Genomic DNA, 27,749 nt, shown 5'->3' on the forward strand with positions numbered 1-27,749 from the left:
CTGTGAAACCGGATTCCCGCACTTTCTCAGGCACGCCCACGGCTTCCTTCTCTACAAGGACGCCGGCAGCCATTAGTGTCAGTTTCTGTACGATACAGAGACAAGTGTGGAAGACCCTGGCATTCTGATAGTCACACAATCGCTGCAACAGGCGTTAAGCAGCACCTGTGGTGCTAACCCCACTAGTGCAGAAGTGCACTTATAGATATGCTTGTACTTTATACATTGCACTGTTAGGTCGCACGTTGTATATACCCTCCTGGATTGTGCGGAGGAGTTATCAGCATATTCTCTGTGTAAAACAAAGGTGCAGAACCACATGTTTTTCTATGCAGCCGGTACAGCATGTACGGCTATACGGCCGGCAGGTTACATAGACCCCCATTATATCCAACTCAGCCGGAGTCTCTGCTAATGGCCAGAGGATGAGGACGGTGTCTGCAGTATTTACTGACAGATTTTCTGAGACTATGGCTATGATACTAGAAGCCTAGCAGTCCGGACATGTCTCTCACAACATGGGCACTGTTGAATCATTGATCCATGGCCCCCCTCAGTGTGAACAACTAACAGCTCCGGGAATGTCACACGCATCCCAGAGTCACGGCTCTGCACAGACGTCAGTCCCAGACAGCCTAAGCGGGCTCACTATGAGCGGCCCTCGGTTTCATCAGGGTCCTAGCAGAAGGACTCTCTGTGTAATGAGGCGGAAGTAGCGGCTCAGGATTCTGATCCTGAGACCGCTCTCAATCTGGATACACCTAATGGTGACGCCATAGTGAATAATCTTATAGCGTCCATCAATAGAATGTTGGTTATTTCTCACCCAGCTCCTCCAGTGGAGGAGTCAGCTTCACGTATTTTTCTGGACCACTCTGCCTTCAGAGAGGCAGTCCAGGAACACCACACTTATCCAGATATGCGCTTCTCCAAACGGCTTAGGATACACGTTATCCCTGCCCCCTGACGTGGTCAAGGACTGGACCCAGTGTCCCAAGCGGCATCCTCCAATCTCCAGGCTTGTAGCTAGATCCATAGTTGCAGTGGGAGATGGAGCTGCACTTAAAGATGCCACTGACAGACAGATGGATCTCTGGTCTAAATCCATCTATGAGACTGTCGGCGCACCGTTGGCTCCAGCATTCTCACCCTTGGGGCACTCCAAGCTATTTCAGCTTGTCTTACACAGATTGACACGGTTACACGTACATCTGTGCCGCAGGTGGCATCCTTAACCTCTCAAATGTCTGCATTTGTTTCTTACGCGATTCAGGTTGCCCTAGACTCTGCGAACCGTACGGCAGTAGCCTCCGCTGCTCCGTGTTTTTAAGCAGAGCCTGGTCTGCTCGTTAAGTGAATGGAAGGCAGATTCTGCTTCCAAAAAAGGTTGCTTAACCAGTTGCCTTTTTCTGCTGACCGACTGTTTGGTGAGCGTTTGGATGTAACCATTAAACAGTCCAGGGGTAAGGATTCATCCTTTCCTCAGCCCGGACACAACAAACCCCAACAGAGCAGGAGGCAGTCGTGGTTTCGGTCTTTTCGAGGCTCGGGAAGGTCCCATTTTTCCTCGTCCAATGTGGACTCAAAAGGATCAGAGGAGCTCAGATTCTTGGCGGGCTCAGTCACGCCCAAAAAAGAGACAGTCTGAAAACCCGCTTCCAAGGCGGCTTCCTCATGACTTGCGGCCTCCTCTCTCCGCATCCTCGGTCGGTAGCAGGCTCACCCGCCTTGGCGATATTTAGCTGCCATAGGTCAATGACCGTTGGGTGTGAGACATTCTGTCTCACGGGTACAGGATAGAGCTCACTTCTCGTCCTCCAACTCGATTCTTCAGAACTTCTCCACCTCCCGGCCGAGCCGCTGCTCTTCTGCAAACAGGGTGCACTCTATAGGCAGAAAGAGTGATGACCCCCGTTCCTCTTCAGGAACAAGGTCACGGTTTTTACCCCAAATTTTTTGCGGTGCCTATAAGAACGGGCCGTTCCGTCCCGTTCTGGATCTAAAACTGCTCAGCAAGCTCGTGGACACCAGGCGGTTCCGGATGGAATCCCTCCGCCATGTCATCGCCTCAATGTCCCAAGGAGATTTCCTAGCATCATTAGGCATCAAGGATGCTTATCCACACGTGCCGATTGATCCAGAGCACTAGCGTTTCTACGCTTCGTTATAGGAGACGAACACCTTCTGTTCGTAGCTCTACCTTCCGGCTAGCGACAGTCTCACTGGTCTTCGCCAAGGTCAGGGCAGCAGTAGTCACAGTCCTGCACTCTCAGGGTCACTCTGTGATCCCATATTTAGACGATCTACTTGTCAAGGCACTCTCTTAGGAAACATGCCGACACTGCCCGAACGTTGCGCTGGAGACTCTCTAGAGTTTTGGGTGGATCATCAACTTTTTGAAGTCAGATCCGACCCCGACCCTATCGCTAACATATCTAGGCATGGAGTTTCATACTCTCTCAGCGATAGTGAAGCTTCCGCTAGACAAACAGCATTCACTACGGGCTGCAATCTCTTCTTTAAGAACCAGTCGCACACATTGAGACGCCTCATGCACTTCCTACGTAAGATGGTAGCAATGGAGGCAGTTCTTTTCGCGCAGTTTCATCTGCGTCCACTACAATGTGACATTCTCCGCCAATGGGACGGGGAGTCGACCTCCCTCAACAGAGTCGTCTTTCTTTCTCAGGCGGCCAAGGAATCTCTACGGTGGTGGCTTCTTCCCACCTCATGGTCAAAAAGAAGGTCCTTCCTATCCCCATCCTGGGCGATAGTTACGACAGACGCGAGTCTATCAGGGTGGGGAGCAGTTTTTCTCCACCACAGCGCTCAGGGTACGTGGACTCAGCAAGAGTCCACCCTTCAGATCAATGTTCTTGAACACAGAGCAGTGTATCTTGCCCTACAAACCTTCCAACAGCAGCTGGACAGCAAGCAAATCCGACTTCAGTCGGACAACTCCACAGCGGTGGCATACATCAACCACCAAGGAAGAACGCGCAACCGGCAAGCCTTCCAGGAAGTCCGGCAGGTTCTGATGTGGGTGGAAGACACGGCATCCACCATATCCACAGTTCACATCCCAGGCGTGGAAAACTAGGAAGCTGACTTCCTAAGTCGCCGGGGTGTGGCCGAAAGGGTATGGTCTCTTCACCCGGACGGGTTTCAGGAGATCTGGCGCCGCTGACAGAGGCCGGACGTCGATCTAATGGCGTCACGGCACAACAACAATGTGCCAGCTTCATGGCACGGTTTCACAATCATCGAGCTCTGGCGGCAGACGCCTTAGTTCAGCATTGGTCGCAGTTCCAGCTACCTTATGTGCCACCTCTGGCATTGTTGCCCAGAGTGCTGCGCTAGATCAGGACCGACTGCGGCCGCGCCATCCTCGTCGCTACAGATTGGCCGAGGATGTTGTGGTTCCCGGTTCTTTGGTGCCTCACGGTAGGCTAACCGGGGGCACTACCAGACCAATCAGACTGGCTGTCTCAAGGGCCATTCTTCCATTTGAATTCTACGACCCTCAACCTGATGGTGTGGCATTGAGTCCGGGAACCTAGTGTCGTCAGGATTACCTCAGGACGTGGTTGCCACCATGAGACAGGCTAGCATACCAACGTCCGCCAAGATTGACCACAGGACGTGGAAGATATTCTTATCTCGGTGCTCGGCGCAGGGTGTTTCTCCCTGGCCGGTTGCATCGTCTATGTTTCCTTCCTTCCTGCAATCTAGGTTGGAAAAAGGGTTGTCGCTCAGTTCCCTTTAGGGACAAGTCTCAGCGCTATCTGTATTTTTTCAGAAACGACTTCCTCAGGTACGCACGTTCCTACGAGGAGTTTGTCGTCTCAGCACTCCGTACAAGCGGCCGTTAGAGCCCTGGGATCTGAACAAGGTTCTAATTGCTCTCCAGATGCCGCCTTTCGAGCCTTTGAAAGAGGTCTCCCTTCCCGCTTTTCTCGGGAAGTGGCCTTCTAGTAACGGTCTCGTCTCTTAGGAGAGTTTCCGAGCTAGCAACGCTCTCATACAAATCTCCCTTCCTGGTCCTTCACCAGGACAGGGTAGTTCTGCGTCCGATTCCGGAATTTCTCCCTAAGGTGGTATCCCACTTTCATATCAATCAGGATATCACCTCACCTTCTTTGTGTCCTCGTCCAGTCCATCAATTTCAGAAGGATTTGCATCTGTTGGTTCTGGTGAGAGCACTCAGGTTCTACTTCCCGCATGGCGCTCCTGCGCCACCCGGATGCACTCTTTGTCCTTGTCGCTGGTCGGCGTAAACAGTCGCAAGCTTCTGAATCCACCCTGGCTCGGGGGATCGAGGAACCAATTCTTGAAACCTACAGTTCTACTGGGCTTCTGGTTCTCTCAAGGCTGAAGGCCCATTCTACCAGAGCCGTGGGTGCATCCTGGGCATTACGGCACCAGGCTACGGCTCAGCAGGTGTGTCAGGCACCTACCTGATTGAGTCTGCATACTTTTACCAAGCATTTTCAGGTGCATACCTACGCTTCGGCAGACGCCAGCCTAGGTAGATAAGTCCTTCAGGCGGCGATTGCCCACCTGTAGGAAAGGGCTGTTTGACGGCCCTATCACGAGGTATTCTTTTACCCACCCAGGGACTGCTTTTGGACGTCCCAATTGTCTGGGTCTCCCAATTAGGAGCGAAAAAGAAGAAGGGAATTTTGTTTACTTACCGTAAATTCCTTTTCTTCTAGCTCCAATTGGGAGACCCAGCACCCGCCCTGTTTTCTCGGGGTTTTTCTGTTTTTTCGGGTACACATGTTGTTCATGTGGTATGGTTCAGTTCTCCGATGTTTCCTCGGATTGAATTGGTCTTTAAACCAGTTATTGGCTTTCCTCCTTCTTGCTTTGGCACTAAAACTGGTGAGCCAGTGATCCCACTGGGGGTGTATAGCCAGAAGGGGAGGGGCCTTACACTTTTAAGTGTAATACTTTGTGTGGCTTCCGGAGGCAATAGCTATACACCCAATTGTCTGGGTCTCCCAATTGGAGCTAGAAGAAAAGGAATTTACGGTAAGTAAACAAAATTCCCTTCTTTGCTGTCTGGATGTAGATCCTTCTCCTCTCTGTCAGTTTGGAGATCCTTCTACCCTCCCTCCTGTATGGATGTAGAGCCTTCTTCTTTCTGTCTGTATGCAGATCCTTCTACACTCCGTCCTGTATGGATGTAGATTCTTCTCCTCTCTGTCTGTTTGGAGATCCTTCTACCCTCCCTCTTGTATGTATGTATGTATGTATGTATGTATGTATGTATGTATGTATGTATGTATGTATGTAGAACCTTCTCCTTTCTGTCTGTTTGGAGATCCTTCTACCCTCCCTCCGGTGTGGATGTAGATCCTTCTCTCTGTCTGTTTGGAGATCCTTATACCTTCTCTCCTGTATGGATGTAGATCCTTCTTCTCGCTGTCTGTTTGGAGATCCTTTTACCCCCCTTCCGATATGGATGTCGATCCTTCTCTCTGTTTGGAGATTCTTCTACCCTCCCTCTTGTATGTATGTAGAGCCTTCTCCTTTCTCTCTGTTTGCAGATCCTTCTACCCTCCTTTCTGTACGGATGTAGCTCCTTCTTCTCTGTCTGTTTAGAGATCCTTCTACCCTCCCTCCTGTTTGGATGTAGATCCTTCTCCTCTCTGAATCTCTTATTTGGAGATCCTTATACCTTCTCTCCTGTATGGATGTAGATCCTTCTCTCTGTTTGGAGATCTTTGTACCCTCCCCCTGTATGGATGTAGATCCTTCTTCTCACTGTTTGGAGATCCTTCTTCCCTCCCTCCTGTATGGCTGTAGAGCCTTATTTATTCTGTCTGTTTGCGGATCCTTCTACCCTCCCTCCTGTATGGATGTTGATTCTTCTCCTCTCTGACTCTCTGTTTGGAGATCCTTCTACCCTCCCTCCGGTATGGATGTAGATACTTCTTTCTGTCTGTTTGGAGATCTTTCTACCCTCCTTTCTGTATTGAGGCAGATCTATCTCCTTTCTCTAACGCTGGATACATTTATTTTTTATTTTTTCTGTCTACATTCTTTTACTTTTTCTTTTGGCTGTTTTCAGATACTTCTACACTGTCTCCTGTCTCACTTCTCTCTTTCTTGTCTGTCTACAGATCCTTGTCTTCTTTCTCTACTGTCTGGATGTAGATCCTTCTCATCTTTTTAATGTCCAGATTAAGATTCTTCTTGACTCCGTCTTGCCTAAATCTAAATCCTTTTCTCATCTATCTCTAATGAACACACAGAAACCGCAGCATAGAAGATATTTTACAGAACCGATAAGCATTGCTGTTGTGAGATCGTGGAACACTTAAGCTGGGTTTACACACAGCAACATCGCAAAGGACATCGCTGTAACGTCACCGGTTTTGTGACGTAACAGCGACCTCCCTAAGTCTCTGCTAAGTCGCTGGTGAGCTGTCAAACAGGCAAACCTGGCCAACAACTCAACAGTGATCCGGACCTGCAGAGCGACCTAGCTGGTTGTTGGGGACGTTGATAAGCAGCCTTTTGAAAGGGAAGTTGCAAACAAAGTCTCTGCAAAGTCTTTCACACACTGAAACTTTCCAACGATGCATGCTGCACAGCTGGAAACAAAGGACCTAGGAATGGTCCTGAACGATTTGTAACGATTACAACTTCACAGCAGGGGCTGGGTCGCTGATAGGTTTCACACACTGCAACATCGCAAACAACATCGCTATTGCGTCACAAAACCGGTGACGTTACAGCGATGTCGTTTGAGATGTTGCAGTGTGTAAACCCAGCTTAACACACAGATGCTGCTGCATTTAGTATCTGTGTCTACAGCAGATCCTTCCTCTCTTTCCCCTCTCCATAGACAACTATTAGTAGCAGTAGTAATCTGATCTCTTAGGTTGATATTTCATCCCATCACTGCTTAAATAAAAACAGATTTTACCAGAAGTGTATTAGTAAGGTAAAGGGAGGAAAGGGTATCTGATAGATGTCAAGCATGGCATTAACCTCACAGAAATAAGAAAGCTGATGTCAAGTGATCAAATTACCAGACGATTGTTTGAAAGGTTTATCAGTTCACGGATACATACTGTGGGAAATAAGTATTTGATCCCTTGCTGATTTTGTAAGTTTGCCAACTGATAAAACCATGAACAGTCTATAATTTTAAGGGTAGGTTAATTTTAACAGTGAGAGATAGAATGTCAAAAACAAAATCCAGAAAATCATATTTTATAAATTATATATATGTATTTGCTTTTTGCAGAGAGAAATAAGTATTTGATCCCTCTGGCAAACAAGATTTAATACTTGGTGGCAAAACCCTTGTTGGCAAGCACAGCACAAACCATCAAGAAAACCCCCCTAAAAACAATTTTATTAGATTAATTTAAAATCTGGTATCCAAAAAAGAAAAAAAAGCAATAAATATTTTTGGGTAAGGGGCTAAGATTTCTTCTCTCGGTAGGGGTTGGGCCAAATAGCCCTCTTTCTTCCCCTACCTAACCGCAGAGGTTGGCACCCTAAGGATACGAAATGGCGCCCCCACTCAACGACGGCTTGCCTTTCTTCCCCTGCACTAGTCTTAACATGCAGCTAATCTGGGAATTACGGGAGTGCTGGAATTAACACTAATTAAATACCGATCTCACATAAGTTAAAACTTCAAAAAAGTGAGTCAAACACCAAAAACCCAAAGGGTCAGTGAAAAAATTCAAACCCCTCTTAGGCCTTGTGCGCACTGGGAAATGGAATTTTCTTGAGAAAATTCCGCATGCTCTCAAAGATTACCGCACCCGCGGTAAAAAAAACGCGGGAAACCGCACCCGAAAACCGCATGCGGTTTGCCGCGGTTTTACCGCGGTATTATTCGCGGTATTGCCGCGGTTTTGCCGCGTGCGGGTTGGGATGTGCTTTATTGCATTCAATGCAATAAAGCACATTGAGAGAAAAAAAAAAAAAAGTCATTTAATTCTGAGATAGTAGATAGATAGACAGAAGAATAGATAGAGGGATAGATAGATAGACAGACAGAGGGATAGATAGATAGATAGAGGACAGATCGCTGCATTTCCCACGGTCGGCAGTGAGTTCACATTACCGGCCGTGGGAAATGACCGGTAATTACCTCTGCTGTCTGCTGCATTCATTCAGCGCTGTGTCTGTGACAGTCGCGGCTGGATGGAAGCAGCGCAGGACCTGTGGATTACGCCGGAGCGGTGGATTATGTCGGAGCTTTGGTGCGGGAGGGGTTAATAAAATGGTGAACGAGGCTTGTTTGTTTTATTTAAACTAAAGGATTTTTCGGTGTCTGTGTTTTTTTTCACTTTACTTACGGGTTTATCATGTCAGCTGTCACATAGACGCTGCCATGATCAAGCCTGGAGTTAATGGCGGTGGTCCCCCACCACTATTAACCCCTTGTATTACCTTGCTGCCACTGCTACACGGTGGCAAGAAGAGCCGGAGACACTCCGGTAGTGCCGCATAATGAATGCGACAGTGCCGGGGCAGCTGCGGCTGATATTCTCGGCTGCCGGAGGGGGAGTGAGGCGGGGGACATTAACCCTGCCCCTCTCCCTCCCCAGCCTGAGAATACCGGGCCGCCGCTGTGTGCTTACCTCGGCTGGACGGTGAATATGCAGCGGAGCCCACGTTCTTTGTTTTCTATATTTCCGTTTTCTTTCTATGTGTGTTCTATGTGTCTGTGTCTATGTGTTCTATGTCTGTGTGTGTGTGTGTGTGATCTGTGTGTGTTTACTCTCTGCACGGCTTCCTCTTCCTGTAATGACATCACTTCCCTGCAAACCGCAGACAGGCGATGTACATTACCGGAGGTAAACCGCGAAATACCGCAGGGAATAACGCAGGAAAACGCAGTGAACCGCACAGAATTTGCTGCCTGCGTTATTCCCTGCGGGATTTCATGATAACATTGGAGTCAATGGAGTGAAATCCCGCAGCGATGTGCGGAAAAGAAGTGACATGCACTTGTTTTTGCTGCTGGATTCCCGCAGCAAAACATGCAGCTGTCAAATTCCGCCTAGTGCGCACAGGATTTTTTTTCTCCATAGGATTTGCTGGTGATTCACTGCAGAGATGTTATGAACATTTTCTGCAGCGAAACATGCAGCAAATCCGCGGAAAATCCGCGGCAAAATCCGGTAAGTGCGCACATAGCCTTAGTCTATTGGAGGCAGTAATTATCTTATATATTCTCCAAATTAGACATACAAGAACATCCCTTAATAGCATAAATAATCAGGGAACAAAAATATCCAGTGATAAAAATTGTCATATATAATTCAATGTTTTGCTAATAAATATGCCAAATATCAATATACTGTTCCTATTGTCAAACAAAATCACTGAAAAAAAGAATACTGACCTGGTTAGGCGAGCGGCAGTATTGTGTTGCTGCAGGTCTAAAGGAACCCCCACTGAGGAAGCCCCTGATGAACCCTGGAAATGTTATATGCCAGGGAAAACGCGTCGGGAAGGATAGTGGCAATCTGGCCACCTGGAGCAAAATACCGGAAAGGAGAGTGGCAATCTGGCCACCTGGAGCAAAATACAGGGAAGGATAGTGGCAATCTGGCCACCCGGAGCTAAGTACCAGTGTTTATCATGGATTTGCTGACTAATTTTGGTCTGTTGTTTCAGTAATATTGTTTGCATATATGGCGTTATAATATCTTAAGGCTTAGATATCCATTTGTGTCCCTTTGATTATTTTCTTATATAAGGTAGTATTAGACTCTCATTTGTATTCTATATGTTAAAAGCTGCTTGATGACAGTCTGTCTTTTTGAGAGGTCTGGGAGGCTTATCTTTACAGAAAACCTGATGCTGCTAACTGCTATCCAAGTTGCTGCTATGAGAGTTGATGTTTACATGACAACCTATATATTTTGTTTGACAATAGGAACAGTATACTGATATTTGGCATATATATTAGCAAAACATTGAATTATATATGACAATTTTTATCACTGAATATTTTTGTTCCCTGATTATTTATGCTATAAGGGATGTTCTTGTAGGTCTAATCTGGAGAATATATAAGATAATTACTGTCTCCAATAGACTAATAGGGGTTTGAATTTTTTTCACTGACCCTTTCGGTTTTTGGTGTTTGACTCACTTTTTTGAAGTTTTAACCTATGTGAGATCGGTATTTAATTAGTGTTAATTCCAGCACTCCCGTAATTCCAGATTAGCTGCACGTTAAGACTAGTGCAGGGGAAGAAGGGCAAGCCGTCGTTGAGTGGGGGCGACATTTCGTATCCTTAGGGTGCCAACCTCCGCGGTTTGGTAGGGGAAGAAAGAGGGCTATTTGGCCCAACACCTACCGAGAGAAGAAATCTTAGCACCTTACCCAAAAATATTTATTGCTTTTTTTGTTTTTTTGGATACCAGATTTTAAATTAATCTAATAAAATTGTTTTTAGGAGGTTTTTCTTTAAGGTTTGTGCAATATATACTCCCTTTCAAGCTACTTCTAGTTGGTTTTTGCTGGCAAGCACAGCAGTCAGATGTTTTTTGTAGTTGATGATGAGATTTATGCACAGTCAGGAGAAATTTTGGTCCACTCCTCTTTGCAGATCATCTCTAAATCATTAAGATTTTGAGGCTGTCGCTTGGCAACTCTGATCTTCAGCTCACTCTATAGGTTTTCTATGAGATTAAGGTCTGGAGACTGGTGTCCATTGTCCCATTGATGTGGTGAAGTAGTCCTGAGAAACACCCCCAAAGCATAATGTTTCCACCTCCATAATTGACAGTGGGGACGGTGTTCTTTGGGTTATAGGCAGCATTTCTTTTCCTCCAAACACAGCAAGTTTGGTTAATGCTAAAGAGCTCAATTTCTGCCTCATCTGACTACAGCACCGTTTGCCAATTACTCTCAGAATCATTCAGGTATTCATTGGCAAACTTCAGACGGGCCTGCGTATGTGCCTTCTTGAGCAATGGGATTTTGCGGGCACTGCAGGATTTTAATCCATTACGGTGCAATGGGTTACCAATGGTTTTCTTGGTGACAGTGGTCCCAGCTACCTTGAGATCATTAACAAATTCCCCCCGTGTAGTTTTTGGCTGATCTCACCTTCCTCATGATCATTGATACCCACAAGGTGAGTTATGCATGGTACCCCAGATCAATGTCGATTGACACTGATTTGTATTTCTTCCATTTTCTTACTATTGCACTAACATTTGTCTCCTCCTCACCCAGCTTACTTATGGTTTTGTCGCCCATTCCAGCCTTGTGCAGGTCTATGATTTTGTCCCTGGTATCCTTAGAAAGCTCTTTGGTCTTACCCATGTTGTAGAGGTTAGAGTCTGATTAATTGAGTCTGAGGACAGGAGTCTTTTATACAGGTGACAATTTAAGACAGCGGTCTTTAAAGCAAGTAAGGAGTTGATTAGGAACGTCTAACTGGTCTGTAGGAGCCAGAACTCTTAATGGCTGGTAGGGGTTCAAATAAACCCCTTAAAATTTAATAAAGTATACAAATACTTATTTCTCTCTGCAAAATGCAAATACATTTTTCTCATTTATACAATGTGATTTTCTGGATTTTATTTTTTATATTCTATCTCTCACAGTTGAAATTAATCTACCCTTAAAATTATAGACTGTTCATGTCTATGTCAGTGGGCAAACTTACAAAATCAGCAAAACCACTGTATGTCTTATGGACTTGAAAAGCCACCAGGCATAATGGCTAATTGATAGGCAATTTATATTTAGAAATACAAAGCTCCTTGCTCATTGGCTTCTAAAATATACATCTGATGGAAATTATTTTACAGTTCAATGTAAAACCTTATGATATAGGCATCCCATACTTTATCTTTTTACCTTTTGTAGTCCCTGTGGCGACTCCACTCTTTGTGCTGTGATGTGCTTGACTCGCTGGAGAAGGTCACACAACAAGTAGAAGCTGACAGCACGGAGGTTAGTCTTTTTAATATTTTTTTTTTAAAAAAGATTTAGTTTGGTTATACTAATTAAAAAAGCTTGTTTTTTTAACAAAAAAAAGGTATAGCTTATACTGTTACATGCTAAAACAATGGTGAACTTTTTTTCTTACGTTTTTATTTTTCTTGTATTGAAGTTTGGGACTTTTTCCAACAAAGATGATTTTTTTAAATTAATTTTTATAATATACAAGGTGGCCTTAAAATAACCTAAGGTGTTTGGAGCCATGTGCAGACTGACCCAGTGGACAGAATTGGCCGAAAATTGGTATGTATGCTATACATGGCATGAGGAAACGGAAGGCTTCTTAAAAAAAAAAAATTGTACCAAATCTCCCCACCAGGTGAAAAAGTAGTGCTGTACAGTGAGCGCGCCTTGCAACTCAGTCTGCAAGATGCCTGTCTCTTTGCCGGATTGTGCGCTGTTAGTGCAATTGTTTTATGAGAATGCCAGGAATGCTATAGCTCCACTGAGAGCTATTCGTCGTTTGAAAGACCATCACATACGTAGCGGTCCAATGGCTGTCAATTCGGTGAGACAGATGATGACACGTTTTGAGGTAACAGGGTTACTGAGTGTTAAGCCAGGGTGTGGACAATGACCGGTAAACATAGAGGTTTTGGAGGACATTGCCACTGCCGCCGTGGAACAGGGCACGAGCAACCCTGCCGCGGAACAGCAGTGCACGCAGTGTTTCTAGGCAGTTGGGGCTCCCATACAGCACAGTGTGGAAAGTTCTCCGAAAAGGTCTTGCGGGTATACCCGTACAAAATTAGCCATCATCAACTTTCTCCTCGTGACAATGTACCCGCATGACATTTGCATTCATGTTTTTCGCGAGAGTGGAAATGGATGTCAGTTGGCCATGCAATGTCCTGTGGTGCAACAAAATGTATTTTTACTTAAGTGGAACGGTGACTACACAAAACTGTCGCTTATGGGCTACCGAAAATCCGCTGCGGTCGAGGTGGTTCCGCTGCATTCACTAAAGGTAACCGTTTGGTGTGGCTTTACCTAATCATTCATCCTCAGACCATTCTTTTACGAAGAAATGAGGCCAGTTGGGCTTGCTATCTGTTACTACCAGCTGCGAGGTACCAGACAATGCTGGAAACTGTAATTATTTCGCAACTCCAACAGCGGCAGTGTCTTCAGACGACTACCTTCATGCATAATGGAGCACCTCCTCACATTGCAAATCGTGTGAAGAATGTTCTGCGTGCACATTTACCCGATGACAGGATTTTGAGCCTCTCCTTCCCTAATACATGGCCACCGCGTTTGCCCAATCTCAATCCTTGTGATTTCTGGTTGTGGGGACACTTGAAGAAGTGTGTTTATCTGGGAAATGTCGACACCCTGGCTGATCTCAAAGACCGCATCATTTTGGAAATGCGCAGCATCCCACCAGACATGTTACACGCAAGCTTCGAGCATGTTCTGCATAGGTTGAACATGATCACCATGCATGATGGAGGCCATATTGAACAGTTATGCTAGTCTGTGTTACAACTGTGACATCTCAAATTATTGGCACACGGTTTTTGGGCCGTTTGCTCACTGTACAGCGCCACTTTTTAACCTTGTGGGGACTTTTGGTATAATTTTTTTTTTAAGATGCCTTCTGTTTCCCCATGCCTTGAATAGAATACATATCAATTTTCAGCCAATTTTGTCCACTGGGTCAGTCCACACACGGCTTCAAAAACCTTAGGTTATTTTGTGGCCACCTTGTATGCACATACTTAAAGGGAACCTGTCACCTAGAATATGCGTTTTGACCTATCAGCAGACGCATGTGTGCCCTAATTACACCTTCCTACCCATCCCTGTGCTGTAAAATTGTATAATATGAAAGTAATAAAAAACGTTTTATTACCTTCATATTTCGTATGTAAATAGCAGGGAATGTGGTCACGGGGCGGCGCCTTGCCCTATGGACGTCTGCATATTTCCGTGGTATCACGCCCCTGTGGGCGTGATACCATGGAGCGATGTCCCCGTCGCTCATCTATCCTGCGAGCATTGCGGCAGTCTTCTCTTCCGGGTTCTCCTTGTCAGTTTCAGATGCGCACTGCGCATGCGCAGTGCGCGTCTGAAGCCGGGGATTGAACACCCGGAAAAGAAGCCTGCTGCAATGCGTGCAGGATAGAATGAGCAACGGGGACGTCGCTCCATGGTATCACGCCAACAGGGGCGTGATACCACGGAAATATGCAGACGTCCATAGGGCAAGGCGCCGCCCCTGTGACCACATTCCCTGCTATTTACATACGAAATATGAAGGTAATAAAACGTTTTTTATTACGTTCATATACAATTTAACAGCACAGGGATGGGTAGGGAGGTGTAATTAGGGCACACATGCGTCTGCTGATAGGTCAGAACGCATATTCTAGGTGACAGGTTCCATTTAATCTTATTATTATGGTTCATCAACTATCTTCTTCAATGGAATAAACTTTTCATGCAGTGCATACATTCATTCAGTTCCTCCTATCTGCCATGGAGAACGGGGCCATAAGTCAGCCATCATGTGTCCCAATAGGACTATGATATTCATAGTAGGTTATCGACTGTGGTCTCCATTAGAACACCTTTTTTAAAAAGAAAAAAAAAAAAAGTACACTTATTTTACATGTGTAAAACAATACATAGAGTTAAAGGGGTGGTCCGAAAGCTAAACTATTTTTCATCTAAATCCGAGGTCTCAAATACACAGGCCGCATGCGGCCCCTGAGGCTGCACGTTGCGGCCTGCAGATCCCATGACAACCGCAGCCCGGGGCCGGCGCCGGCAGGACTTTACTACAATTGAACCCATTTGCGGTGCCGCACAGAAAAGCTGTCCGCGCAATACCAATGGCTGCTGCCCGCCAATCAGATGCAAGGAAGTGACGTCGCTGTATGACGTCACCTCCTTGCATCTGATTGGCGGGCAGCAGCCATCTCCCCTGCACACGCGGCACCGCAAATGATTCAATTGTAGTAAAGTCCTGCCGCGCCGGCCCCAGGTATAGCGCTACAATTGTCACGGGCCGCAACAAGGAGGTACGTTCTCACGATCAGGACCCGCTCCGTCCTGGACACGGCGAGTCCTCACCTGCAGGGCCGCAAGTCTCCTCCGCAGGAGAGCACAGCTACCCATGCCCGAGATCAGAGTTCGGAGCGCTGCGGTCTCCTCGCTGTGTGTGTGTGTGTGTGTGTGTGTGTGTGTGTGTGTATGGGCACAATATTACAAGGATGGGCACACTACTACAAGGATGGGCACAAAACTACTGGCACAATACTACAAGGATGGGCACAAGTACTGGGCACACTATAACAAGGATGGGCACAAAAGTACTAAAAGTACTGGGCACACTACTATGAGGATGGGCACAAAGGTACTGGGCACACTACTACAAGGATGGGCACAAAGGTACTGGGCACACTACTACAAGGATGGCCACAAAAGTACTGGGCACACTACTACAAGGATGGGCACAAAAGGATGGGCACAAGTACTGGGCACACTACTACAAGGATGGGCACAAAAGTACTGGGCACACTACTACAAGGATGGGCACAAACATACTGGGCACACTACTACAAGGATGGGCACAAAAGTACTGGGCACACTACTACAAGGATGGGCACAAAGGTACTGGGCACACTACTGCAAGGATGGGCACAAAAGTACTGGGCACACTACAAGGATGGGCACAAAAGTACTGGGCACACTACTACAAGGATGGGCACAAACATACTGGGCACACTACTACAAGGATGGGCACAAAAGTACTGGGCACACTACTACAAGGATGGGCACAAAAGTACTGGGCACACTACTACAAGGATGGGCACAAAAGTACTGGGCACACTACTACAAGAATGGGCACAAAAGGATGGGCACAAAGGTACTGGGCACACTACTGCAAGGATGGGCACAAAAGTACTGGGCACACTACAAGGATGGGCACAAAAGTACTGGGCACACTACTACAAGGATGGGCACAAAATTACTGGGCACACTACTACAAGGATGGGCACAAAAGTACTGGGCACACTACTACAAGGATGGGCACGAAATTACCGGGCACACTACTACAAGGATGGGCACAAAAGTACTGGGCACACTACTGCAAGGATGGGCACAAAAGTACTGGGCACACTACAAGGATGGGCACAAAAGTACTGGGTACAATATTACAAGGATGGGCACAAAAGTACTGGGCACAATGCTACAAGGATGGGCACAAAACTACTGGCACACTACAAGGATGGGCACAAGTACTGGGCACACTATTACAAGGATGGGAACAAAAGTACTAAAAGTACTGGGCACACTACTACAAGGATGGGCACAAAAGTACTGGGCACACTACTACAAGGATGGGCACAAAATTACTGGGCACACTACTACAAGGATGGGCACAAAAGTACTGGGCACACTACAAGGATGGGCACAAAGGTACTCGGCACACTACTACAAGGATGGGCACAAAAGTACTGGGCACACTAGTACAAGGATGGGCACAAAATTACTGGGCACACTACTACAAAGATGGGCACAAAAGTACTGGGCACAATATTACAAGGATGGGTACAAAAGTACTGAGCACACTACTACAAGGATGGGCACAAAATTACTGGGCACACTACTACAAGGATGGGCACAAAAGTACTGGGCACACTACTACAAGGATGGGCACAAAAGTACTGGGCACACTACAAGGATGGGCACAAAATTACTGGGCACAATATTACAAGGATGGGCACAAAAGTACTGAGCACAATATTACAAGGATGGGCACAAAAGTACTGCGCACACTACAAGGATGGGCACAATAAGTACTGGGCACACTATTACAAGGATGGGCACAAAAGTACTGGGCACACTACTACAAGGTTGGGCACAAAAGTACTGGGCACACTACTACAAGGATGGGCACAAAATTACTGGGCACAATACTACAAGGATGGGCATAAAACTACTGGCACAATACTACAAGGATGGGCACAAAGGTACTGGGCACATTACTACAAGGATGGGCACAAAACTACTGGGAACACTACTACAAGGTTGGACACAATACTATTGGACACACTGCTACAAGGATGGGCACCAAAATACTGGGCACAATACTACAAGGATGGGCACAAATGTAAAGGGCACAATACTACAAGAATGGGCAAATTACTACAGGGCTCAATACCACAAAGATGAGCACAATACCAGAAGGATGGGCTCAATACTACTAGGCATAATACCACAAAGATGAGCACAATACTACTGGGCACAAGGATGTGCACAATACTACTTGGTGCAATACCACAAGGATGAGCACCTTACTACAGGGGGCACATGAATGGGGGACATTACTGTAGCATGGGGACATTACTACAAGATGGCTGAGATTACTATATCATGGTGCTAATTGTAAAACAATATTACAAGTTGATAAAATGTAAAAATAAAGCATGAAAATGATTTGTTTGCCATGTAAAAATGATTATATATATATATATATATATATATATATATATATATATATATATATATATATATATATATATATATATATATATATATATATATATATATATATATATATATGTATATATATATATAACTAAACAAAAAGAGTGCAAGTTTGGTATTATAAACAAGCAAAAAAATTTTCAAATAAGTGATCCAAAAGGTGTATAGAAAAAATCATGGAATCACTAAAAATGTCACTTTGTCCTGCAAGGAATGCGGCCCCTCAATTTTTTTTCCATATGCGGCCCATGCACCCAGCTGAGTTTGAGACCATTGATCTAAAGGCCGCTTTACACCCTGCGATATCTGTACCGATATCGCTAGCGTGGGTACCCGCCCCCATCTGTTGTGTGACACTGGCAAATCGCTGCCCGTGCCACACAACATCGCCCAGACCCGTCACACTACTTACCTGCCCGGCGACGTCGCTGTGACCGGCGAACCGCCTCCTTTCTAAGGGGGCGGTTCGTTCAGCGTCACAGCGACGTCACAGCTGCGTCACTGATCCGCCGCCCAATTGAAGCAGAGGGGCGGAGATGAGCGGGACGTAACATCCCGCCCACCTCCTTCCTTCCGCATAGCGGCCGGGACGTAGGTAAGGAGAGGTTCCTCGTTCCTGCGGTGTCACACGGAGCGATGTGTGCTGCCGCAGGAACGAGGAACAACTTCGTTACTGCTGCAGTAACGATTTTTGAGAACGGACCCCCAAGTCACCGATGAGCGATTTTGCACGTTTTTGCGACAATGCAAAATCGCTCATCGGTGTCACATGCAACGGCATCGCTAATGCGGCCGGATGTGCGTCACCAATTCCGTGACCCCAACGAGTTCGCATTAGCGATGTCGCAGCGTGTAAAGCCCTCTTTAGTCCTTACCTATTGATTGTCGCAATCTAAACTAATTTCTGTTATGTAGTCCATAGAAGATATGAGACTGCACTCTCCGGAATATGCCAAAAGATCTTCTTTATTAAATTATCGGTGCAAGGTAAAAAGCAGGAGAGGAGCTAGTTGCACGGTCCCCCACGGACCAAAGGTGGACCTATCGAAGCGTAATTAGACGCGAAACAGCCGTCGTCCGTGAGGGGCCCTGGAACTAGCTCCTCTCCTGCTTTTTACCTTGCACCGATAATTTAATAAAGAAGATCTTTTGGCATATTCCGGAGAGTGCAGTCTCATCTCTTCTATGGACTATATATGGAATCCTCTATCTGAACAGACGTGCACTTCTGAGCCGGGATCACAGAGTGCCTGAGCTGATTCCCATGCTTGTGCGACACCCCGCAAGGTAACGCTGTGTAGTGCGGGACTTTTTCCTTCTGCGTTTGCTGCCTTGGACTCTCTAATTTCTGTTATGGCTGCATTAAAAAAAATCCTACCATTATCTAACTACAATGCTATTGATTTTTTTTTCTACTTGTCTGCCTTTTTTTCTACTTTTTTCTACCTGACTGATGACTCTGTTTCAGAATCCCAGTGCATGCTGGGTTACTCAAACCAAACGTCACTTGCAGAGGCGACACTGGTCTATGCATACCAGGGATACTACCAATGCGCACTGATAGTGTTAAGTGTTACCGACTCATTACTACTGATCTGAGCCGACAACTCAGAGTGTGCAGTCACTTTGCACATGACACAATGAGAGTGCATCACTGATGACTCTCTTTGTTTCAGGGAAAGTGGCAGAGAGGCTGCGATAGTGACAGTAGTCTCTGCCCCTTAATGACGCTTTGTTTGAGTATCCTAGCATGCACTGGAATTCTGAAAAACTAAGGGTCATCAGACAGAAAGTGGGGAGAAAAAAATCCAATAGTAGTTAAACTACAGTCATGGCCAAAAGTTTTGAGAATGCTACAAATATTAATTTTTACAAAGTCTACTGCTCAAGTTTTTCTAATGGCAATTTGCATACACTCCAGAATGTCATAAAGAGTCATCAGCTTAACAGCAATTACTTGCAAAGTCAATATTGGCTAAGAAAATGAACTTTAACCCCCAAAACACATTTCAACAGCATTGCATTCCTGCCTTAAAAGGAGCAGCTAACATTGTTTTAGTGATTGTTCCATTAACACAGGTGTGGGTGTTGATGAGGATAGGGCTGGTGATCAATCAGTCATGATTAAGTAATAATGACACCACTGGACACTTTAAAAGGAGGCTGGTGTTTGGTATCATTGTTTCTCTTCAGTTAACCATGGTTATCTCTAAAGAAACACGTGCAGCCATCATTGCTCTGCACAAAAATGGTCTAACAGGGAAGAGTATCGCAGCTACAAAGATTGCACCTCAGTCAACAATCTATCACATCATCAAGAACTTCAAGGAGAGAGCTTCCATTGTTGCCAAAAAGGCTCCAGGGCGCCCAAGAAGGACCAGCAAACGCCAGGACCGTATCTTAAAACTGTTTCAGCTGCGGAATCGGACTACCAGCAGTGCCGAGCTAGCTCAGCAATGGCAGCAGGCTGGTGTGAGTGCTTGTGCACGCACCGTGAGGCGGAGACTCTTTGAGCAAGGCCTGGTTTCAAGGAGGGCAGCAAAGAAGCCACTTCTCTCCAGAAAAAACATCAGGGACCGACTGATATTCTGCAAAAGGTACAGGGAGTGGACTGCTGAGGACTGGGGTAAAGTAATTTTCTCAGATGAATCCCTTTTTTTCGATTGTTTGTGACATCTGGAAAACAGCTTATTAGGAGAAGAAGAGGTGAGCGCTACCACCAGTCTTGTCTCATGCTAACTGTTAAGCATCCTGAAACGATTCATGTGTGGGGTTGCTTCTCAGCCAAGGGAATCGGCTCACTCACAGTCTTGCCTAAAAACACAGCCATGAATAAAGAATGGTACCAGAATGTCCTCCAAGAGCAACTTCTCCCAACTGTCCAACAGCAGTTTGGCGCCCAACAATGCCTTTTCCAGCATGATGGAGCACCTTGCCATAAAGCAAAGGTGATCACTAAATGACTCATGGAACAAAACATAGAGATTTTGGGTCCATGGCCTGGAAACTCCCCAGATCTTAATCCCATTGAGAACTTGTGGGCAATCATCAAGAGACGGGTGGACAAACAAAAACCAACAAATTCTGGCAAAATGCAAGCATTGCTTATGCAAGAATGGACAGCTATCAGTCAGGATTTGGTCCAGAAGTGGATTGAGAGCATGCCAGGGAGAATTGCAGAGGTCCTGAAGAAGAAGGGTCAACACTGCAAATATTGACTTGCTGCATTAACTCATTCTAACTGTCAATATAACCTTTTGGTACTCATAATATGATTGCAATTATATTTCCGTATGTGATGTAAACATCAGACAAACACAATTAAAAACCAGAGGGCAACAGATCATGTGAAAATATAATTTTGGTGTCATTCTCAAAACTTTTGGCCATGACTGTATATGCGCACGCTACAGTTTTTCCTGCACACAAACTGTAACCAAAACTGCACCTTGTCACAGAGAGCCTGAAAATATAAAAAAATGCTTGTAATCTACTTGCGTTTTTGATAAGTTTTTGTTAATGCGTTTTTGAAAGGAGAAACAAAATATGATAGGATAGGGTAATAGATAGATAGCTAGAATAGATGGATAGATAAAAAAATAGAAAGAATAGATAGATTGATAGATAGATGGATAGACAGAACATATACAGTGCCTACAAGTAGTATTCAACCCCCTGCAGATTTAGCAGGTTTGATAAGATGCAAATAAGTTAGAGCCTGCAAACTTCAAACAAGAGCAGGATTTATTAACAGATGCATAAATCTTACAAACCAACAAGTTATGTTGCTCAGTTAAATTTGAATACATTTTCAACATAAAAGTGTGGGTCAATTATTATTCAACCCCTAGGTTTAATATTTTGTGGAATAACCCTTGTTTGCAATTACAGCTAATAATCGTCTTTTATAAGACCTGATCAGGCCGGCACAGGTCTCTGGAGTTATCTTGGCCCACTCCTCCATGCAGATCTTCTCCAAGTTATCTAGGTTCTTTGGGTGTCTCATGTGGACTTTAATCTTGAGCTCCTTCCACAAGTTTTCAATTGGGTTAAGGTCAGGAGACTGACTAGGCCACTGCAACACCTTGATTTTTTCCCTCTTGAACCAGGCCTTGGTTTTCTTGGTTGTGTGCTTTGGGTCGTTGTCTTGTTGGAAGATGAAATGACGACCCATCTTAAGATCCTTGATGGAGGAGCGGAGGTTCTTGGCCAAACTCTCCAGGTAGGCCGTGCTATCCATCTTCCCATGGATGCGGACCAGATGGCCAGGCCCCTTGGCTGAGAAACAGCCCCACAGCATGATGCTGCCACCACCATGCTTGACTGTAGGGATGGTATTCTTGGGGTCGTATGCAGTGCCATCCAGTCTCCAAACGTCACGTGTGTGGTTGGCACCAAAGATCTCGATCTTGGTCTCATCAGACCAGAGAACCTTGAACAAGTCTGTCTCAGAGTCCTCCAAGTGATCATGAGCAAACTGTAGACGAGCCTTGACAAGACGCTTTGAAAGTAAAGGTACCTTACGGGCTCGTCTGGAACAGAGACCATTGCGGTGGAGTATGTTACTTATGGTATTGACTGAAACCAATGACCCACTGCCATGAGATCTTCCCGGAGCTCCTTCCTTGTTGTCCTTGGGTTAGCCTTGACTCTTCGGACAAGCCTGGCCTCGGCACGGGTGGAAACTTTCAAAGGCTGTCCAGGCCGTGGAAGGCTAACAGTAGTTCCATAAGCCTTCCACTTCCGGATGATGCTTCCAACAGTGGAGACAGGTAGGCCCAACTCCTTGGAAAGGGTTTTGTACCCCTTGCCAGCCTTGTGACCCTTCACGATCTTGTCTCTGAGGGCCTTGGAATGCTCCTTTGTCTTTCCCATGTTGACCAAGTATGAGTGCTGTTCACAAGTTTGGGGAGGGTCTTAATTAGTCAGAAAAGGCTGGAAAAAGAGATAATTAATCCAAACATGTGAAGCTCATTGTTCTTTGTGCCTGAAATACTTCTTAATACTTTAGGGGAACCAAACAGAATTCTTGTGGTTTGAGGGGTTAAATAATAAATGACCCTCTGAATAAACGTTTCACAATTTAAAAAAAATATAAAAAAAGAAATAACATTCTTTTTTTTCTGCAGTGCATTTCACACTTCCAGGCTGATCTACAGTCCAAATGTCACAATGCCAAGTTAATTCCGAATGTGTAAACCTGCTAAATCTGCAGGGGGTTGAATACTACTTGTAGGCACTGTAGAATAGATAGAAAGAACAGAATAGCTCAATAGAGGGACAGCTAGCTTGGCCAGCTGTTTTGGTTTTTTGTTTTTTTTTTTTTTTTGTAAAAAAATGACTTCAGGTCCCCCCCATTTTACATATCCAGTACAGGAACAGCTGCAGGCTGCAACCCTCAGCTGTCTGCTGTACCTTGGCTGGTTATGAAAAATTGAGGGGGATCCCACAGCGAGTGTCATAGAACAAGACCGTTGTGAGCTCCACGCAGCGACTGAAGTGAGCCGCGCGATAAGTTGTGATGTCACTCAGGTGATTTCTGGTCACAGCTTGAGTCATCCAACTGTGACAGCAAATCACCTGAGTGACATCCTGCTGATCGCGCCGCTCACTTCTTTCACTCTGGTGATTTGCTGTCACAGCTGGAGTCCTCTACCTGTGACCTCAAATCAAGCTGCGAAGTGAGCCACACGATCACTTCCAGTTGTGGCCGCGGGTAACCTGAGGGACGTCACCATTTATCGCGCAGCTCACTTCATTTGCTGCATGTAGCTCACAGTGGCAGTCTTGTGCTATGACAACGCTGTGAGTGTCAGATGTAGCAGTGCTGGAAGCGTCATGGTACGTCGTGTGGATTACATCAGACCTGGAGGAGTGTTTGGTGGGTTAAAAACAGTGGTGAAAGAGGGTGGCTTTTTTTTGTCTTTTATTTCAAATAAAGGATTTTTTGGATGTTTGTGCTTATTTAGTTTCACTTACAGATTACTTATGGGGGGGGGGTGTCTCAGACGCCTGCCATGACTAATCTAGGACTTAGTGGCAGCTATGGGCTGCCGTTAACTCCTTATTACCCCAATTGCCACCGCACCAGTCCCGGGACTGTCACATCTAATGGGGGGTGCAATTCCGGGCGGCTGCTGGCCGATATTTTCAGGCTGGGGGGCTCCCAATAACGTGGGTCTCCCCAGCCTGGAAATACCAGCCCTCAGCTGTAAGGTTTTATCTTGGCTGGGTATCAAAATTGGGGGGGGAACCGCACACCAGTTATTATTTATTTATTTTACTGTACGATATAGACCCGCCCACCGGTGGCTGTGATTGGTTGCAGTCAGAAAGCTGTTACTCAGCATGGGGGCGTGTCTGACTGCAACCAATTACAGACAGGGGAGGGGTGAATATTTATGAGCCTAATGAGCGGGTGCAGTAAATATGTAATGAGGCTAATGAGCGAGTCAGGAAGAAGAATGAGAGGCCGTGGAAGCAGTGTGACAACCGCGTGGTGCCTGTGATCGGTAAGTATGAAGCGCTTGGAGAGAAAGACAACGTTACTAACATGCCAAAATCACTCTATTGATATTGTCTTTCTGGAACTAAGTTGGAGAGCTGCGTTTTTGTTGACAAAACCGAGGGTAAAACGTATGCAAAATGCACCAATTTGTAACCATGCATTTTGTCATTTTGTTTTTCATCCCCTTAGTGATTTCAATGGGTGACAAATGTTGACAAAAACGCAAGAAGAATGAACATTCTGCTTCTTTTTTGTCACAAACTTTTGTGAAAAAAAAACCAAAAAACGCTGACAAACTGCAACATGCGCACGGCAAATCTGACTTCTCATAGACTTTGCTGGGAAGTCAAAAGTGAGAAAGTTCTGACAACAAAACTGTACCAAAAAACACAACAGAAACGCGAGAAAAAACCCAGCATTCGCATATAGGCTTAGTGTAGTTACAGAACAGTAGGAGATTGTTAATACAGCCATATTAGAAATTAGTTTATATAAAGACAGTACATAGAAAGGGATTTAAATTACACTGACTGATCTACTATAGATCATTCAATGTGCATCTTATAGCAACAAAGCTAAGCAAGCTTTTAAAGGACCCCTGATTGATAAACATTTAGTTATTATTTCTGTCATTCAGTTTGTGTAACGAGATCCTTAGGACAGAAAGCTTATTAGTCTGTAGTAAATTTATCATGTTAATAATATTTTTTAATAGTATTATTTATTCACTTATATAGCGCTATTAATTCCACAGCGCTTTACATACATTGTCAACACTGTCCCCATTGGGGCTCACAATCTAAATTCCCTATCAGTATGTTTTTTGGAGTGTGGGAGGAAACCGGAGTACCCGGAAGAAACCCATGCAAATACAGGGAGAACATACAAACTCCTTGCAGATGTTGTCCTGAGTGGGACTAGAACCCAGGACCCCAGCGCTGCAAGGCTGCAGTGCTAACCACTGAGCCACCATGCTGCCCATGTTGCCTTTCCTTTGTGATATTACTAGTTACCAACAATTTTTATGTTATAGGATATTCAGTGGCTGATTTCGCATCATCGAGATGCCATGAAGAAAACACTGACAGATGAGAAACTTCAAAGACTTCAGAGGGATGGAGGCACTCTGGTAGCAAGCCTACAGAAATCACCTTATCTGCGGTAATCCTGGAGCTCTGCTTTAATGACAGCTAGGAAGATCTATTCCAACCAGAAATATTCAGGAAAACGGAATATTTGTTTTGCTTGTGTTTTGCAGACTTCATGACCCGGTCACCTTTGACTTGTATGAGAGGGTTGATGAGGCACTACATCGATTAGTCCAGTTGTCAAACCAAAAACTCCAAGAGCTGGAGGCAAAATTGCCACCCCCTGAGTTTCAAAACCAAACTCTTGAGGTATGACCCATGTTGCACAGTATAAGCTAAATTACAGAAGTGAAGCGCATAGAGTCATAGAGGGGACAGATCATCAAAGCATTTAATAATTTAGAGAGAAAAGGAACAGTACTGTTAATAGTAAGTGTGTAAAATAGTCACTATGGGAAGCCTAGTTTCCTTAGTCTTTGCTCTTTTTCCTTTGTATTAGGCTGCGGTCAGATTTATTTAGTTATTATTTATTAATATTTATTTATAGAGCACCATTAATTCCATGGTGCTATACATGAGAAGGGGTTACATACAAAATACATATACAAGTTACAATAGACAGACTGGTACAGAGGGAAGAGGGCCCTGCCCTTGAGGACTTACATTCTATAGGATAATGGAAGGAGACAATAGGTGGGGTGTTGGGTGGGTGTAGATTATTTTATGTAGTGGAATAGGGCCAATTATGCTAATGACCCTCTTATCAAACTCTGATCTGAGTGTCAACTTAGTGTGATCCCATTCTCTCAGGTGTGAGAACCGGAGCGCACTGTCAGTAAAAGGAGAACAACAATTCTCCTCCTCCATTTTATGGATATCGGACTGCACTCGGATGTCACTCCAATGATTTCCATGCATCCATAGCCTCGAATGGGTGCACGTGTTCCGATTTACGCTGCCAATTGCAGCATCTGTGAGTTTTCTCATGCTGAATAGTCATGAGAAAAAAATATGCTAACCGGCACTGCCCCATGGACTAACATTAAACAGAGTGCTGTATGATAAATCATAGGATAGCACTCTCCAGTGTTGTTTGCTCATAGGAGTGCAGCCTTAACGTTCCTGTTTCCTTACACTATACACTGACAAGCAAAAGGCTAACAATGTTTTGAACTTTTGGCTTTTAGGCTCATATCTCACCATCCACTACAACTTTGAAATTAAAACTATCTTCATTATATAGACAATCATCTTGGTTGTCTCATACATAAATATGACTTGTAAATATTTAGCATATTATTAGTTATACAGATTCTTGTCATGTCAGTGCATTTTTTCTGTTTTGCTCCTGGTGTTTAAATTTTTTTTCTCCCTGTATACTACAAATTACAACCTGTTCTCACATTCCCTAATAGCTCAGTGTAGTATTAGGTTGATTCCTAAGCGAAAGGTCACTGATTCAAATTGAGGAACAGCCATGAAGATTTTCCAAGAAAAGAGAAAAAGCATCATCCAGCTCATCAATAGCGGTCTCTCAGCCAAGAAATTGCCTACATGCATCGTGTGAGTGCCATAATAGTTGGAAGAATATAAAATGACATCTGTCCATCCATTGAAAAGCCAGGAGGTGAACATCCAGGCAAAATGTCGGCTAATCACAAGGTCTGTTAGTTCTGGAGTGACAAACACGGCAGTGGAGGTGCCTCGTAGGCTTTATAATAGTGAGATGCTATTCACATATCACTATATCACAGATGCTTATGCAAGCACCATGCGATGCACGTTACACAAGTCTGAAATGGTGACCTGAAAAAAGGTGAAGAAGCCTCAACTTCAATATCATAAGAAGCGTGGGCTCGAATTTGTAAAACAGTATGAAAAGTGGACAGTAGAAGATTGGAAATTGGGTGATTTGAAATAATGAGAAGAAAATTAATAGACTAGCCTTTCATAGGTGCAAATAAGTCTGGAAGAAACAAGGAAAAAAGGGGCTAACAGATTGAGAAATTGAAGGAGCTGTCAAGTTTAGTGGAGGAAGCCTGATGATATGAAGTTGATTCACAAGCAAAAGCATTGGATACTTGACCAGGATCGATGGTGGTCTCAATGCCGAGCTGTATTGAGTATCCTTCAAGACAAGTTACTTCGTATACTCAAATACTATGAGTATAAAAAGGACGACATGGTGTTCCAGCGGGACAACAACCCAAAGCGTATGTCAAGATTGGTGAACAAATGGTTCAATGAAAATTAAGTAGAGGTGCTATATTGGCCCTCACAGTCCTCAGAGCTAAACCCAATCAAACATTTACAGGTAGAGTTGAAGAAAAAGCTGTATACATACCCAAATGAGTCGACCAGTATGCACCAACATTGGGAACATGTAGAAAAGACCAGGGATCAGATTTTGGTTCAGACAGGCTTGGATCTGATTGAGAGCCCAGAAGGATTAAGGCAGTGTTGTAAGCCAAAGGGGAATTTACAAAAAATAGTAACAGAACAAAAAAAAAAAAAAAAAAAAAAAGAGTTAAAATTTAGATTTTAGAAGCAAAACAGTAACAATGCAGTGACATGACAAAAATCTGCATAGCTAAATAGTTGCAAGTCAAATTTATGTATTAGAAAGCCAAGGTGATTGTCTATAAAATGA

The 27,749-nt window shown here is 44.8% G+C and overlaps 1 protein-coding gene across 2 annotated transcripts in view; it reads left to right on the top strand.

The window, feature by feature from the left end:
- ARHGEF40 (Rho guanine nucleotide exchange factor 40) overlaps positions 1 to 27,749 on the top strand; it is a 224,019-nt gene that overhangs the window by 101,940 nt on the left and 94,330 nt on the right. For both annotated transcript variants that reach the window (XM_075319935.1, XM_075319934.1), the window contains exons 9-11: positions 11,870 to 11,956; positions 25,045 to 25,172; positions 25,270 to 25,408. In XM_075319935.1, coding sequence (XP_075176050.1) covers positions 11,870 to 11,956; positions 25,045 to 25,172; positions 25,270 to 25,408 — 354 coding nt within the window. The remainder of the gene's footprint in view (positions 1 to 11,869; positions 11,957 to 25,044; positions 25,173 to 25,269; positions 25,409 to 27,749) is intronic.

Source organism: Anomaloglossus baeobatrachus, chromosome 1 (assembly GCF_048569485.1).
Source record: "Anomaloglossus baeobatrachus isolate aAnoBae1 chromosome 1, aAnoBae1.hap1, whole genome shotgun sequence".
Classification (NCBI taxonomy): Eukaryota; Metazoa; Chordata; class Amphibia; order Anura; family Aromobatidae; genus Anomaloglossus; species Anomaloglossus baeobatrachus.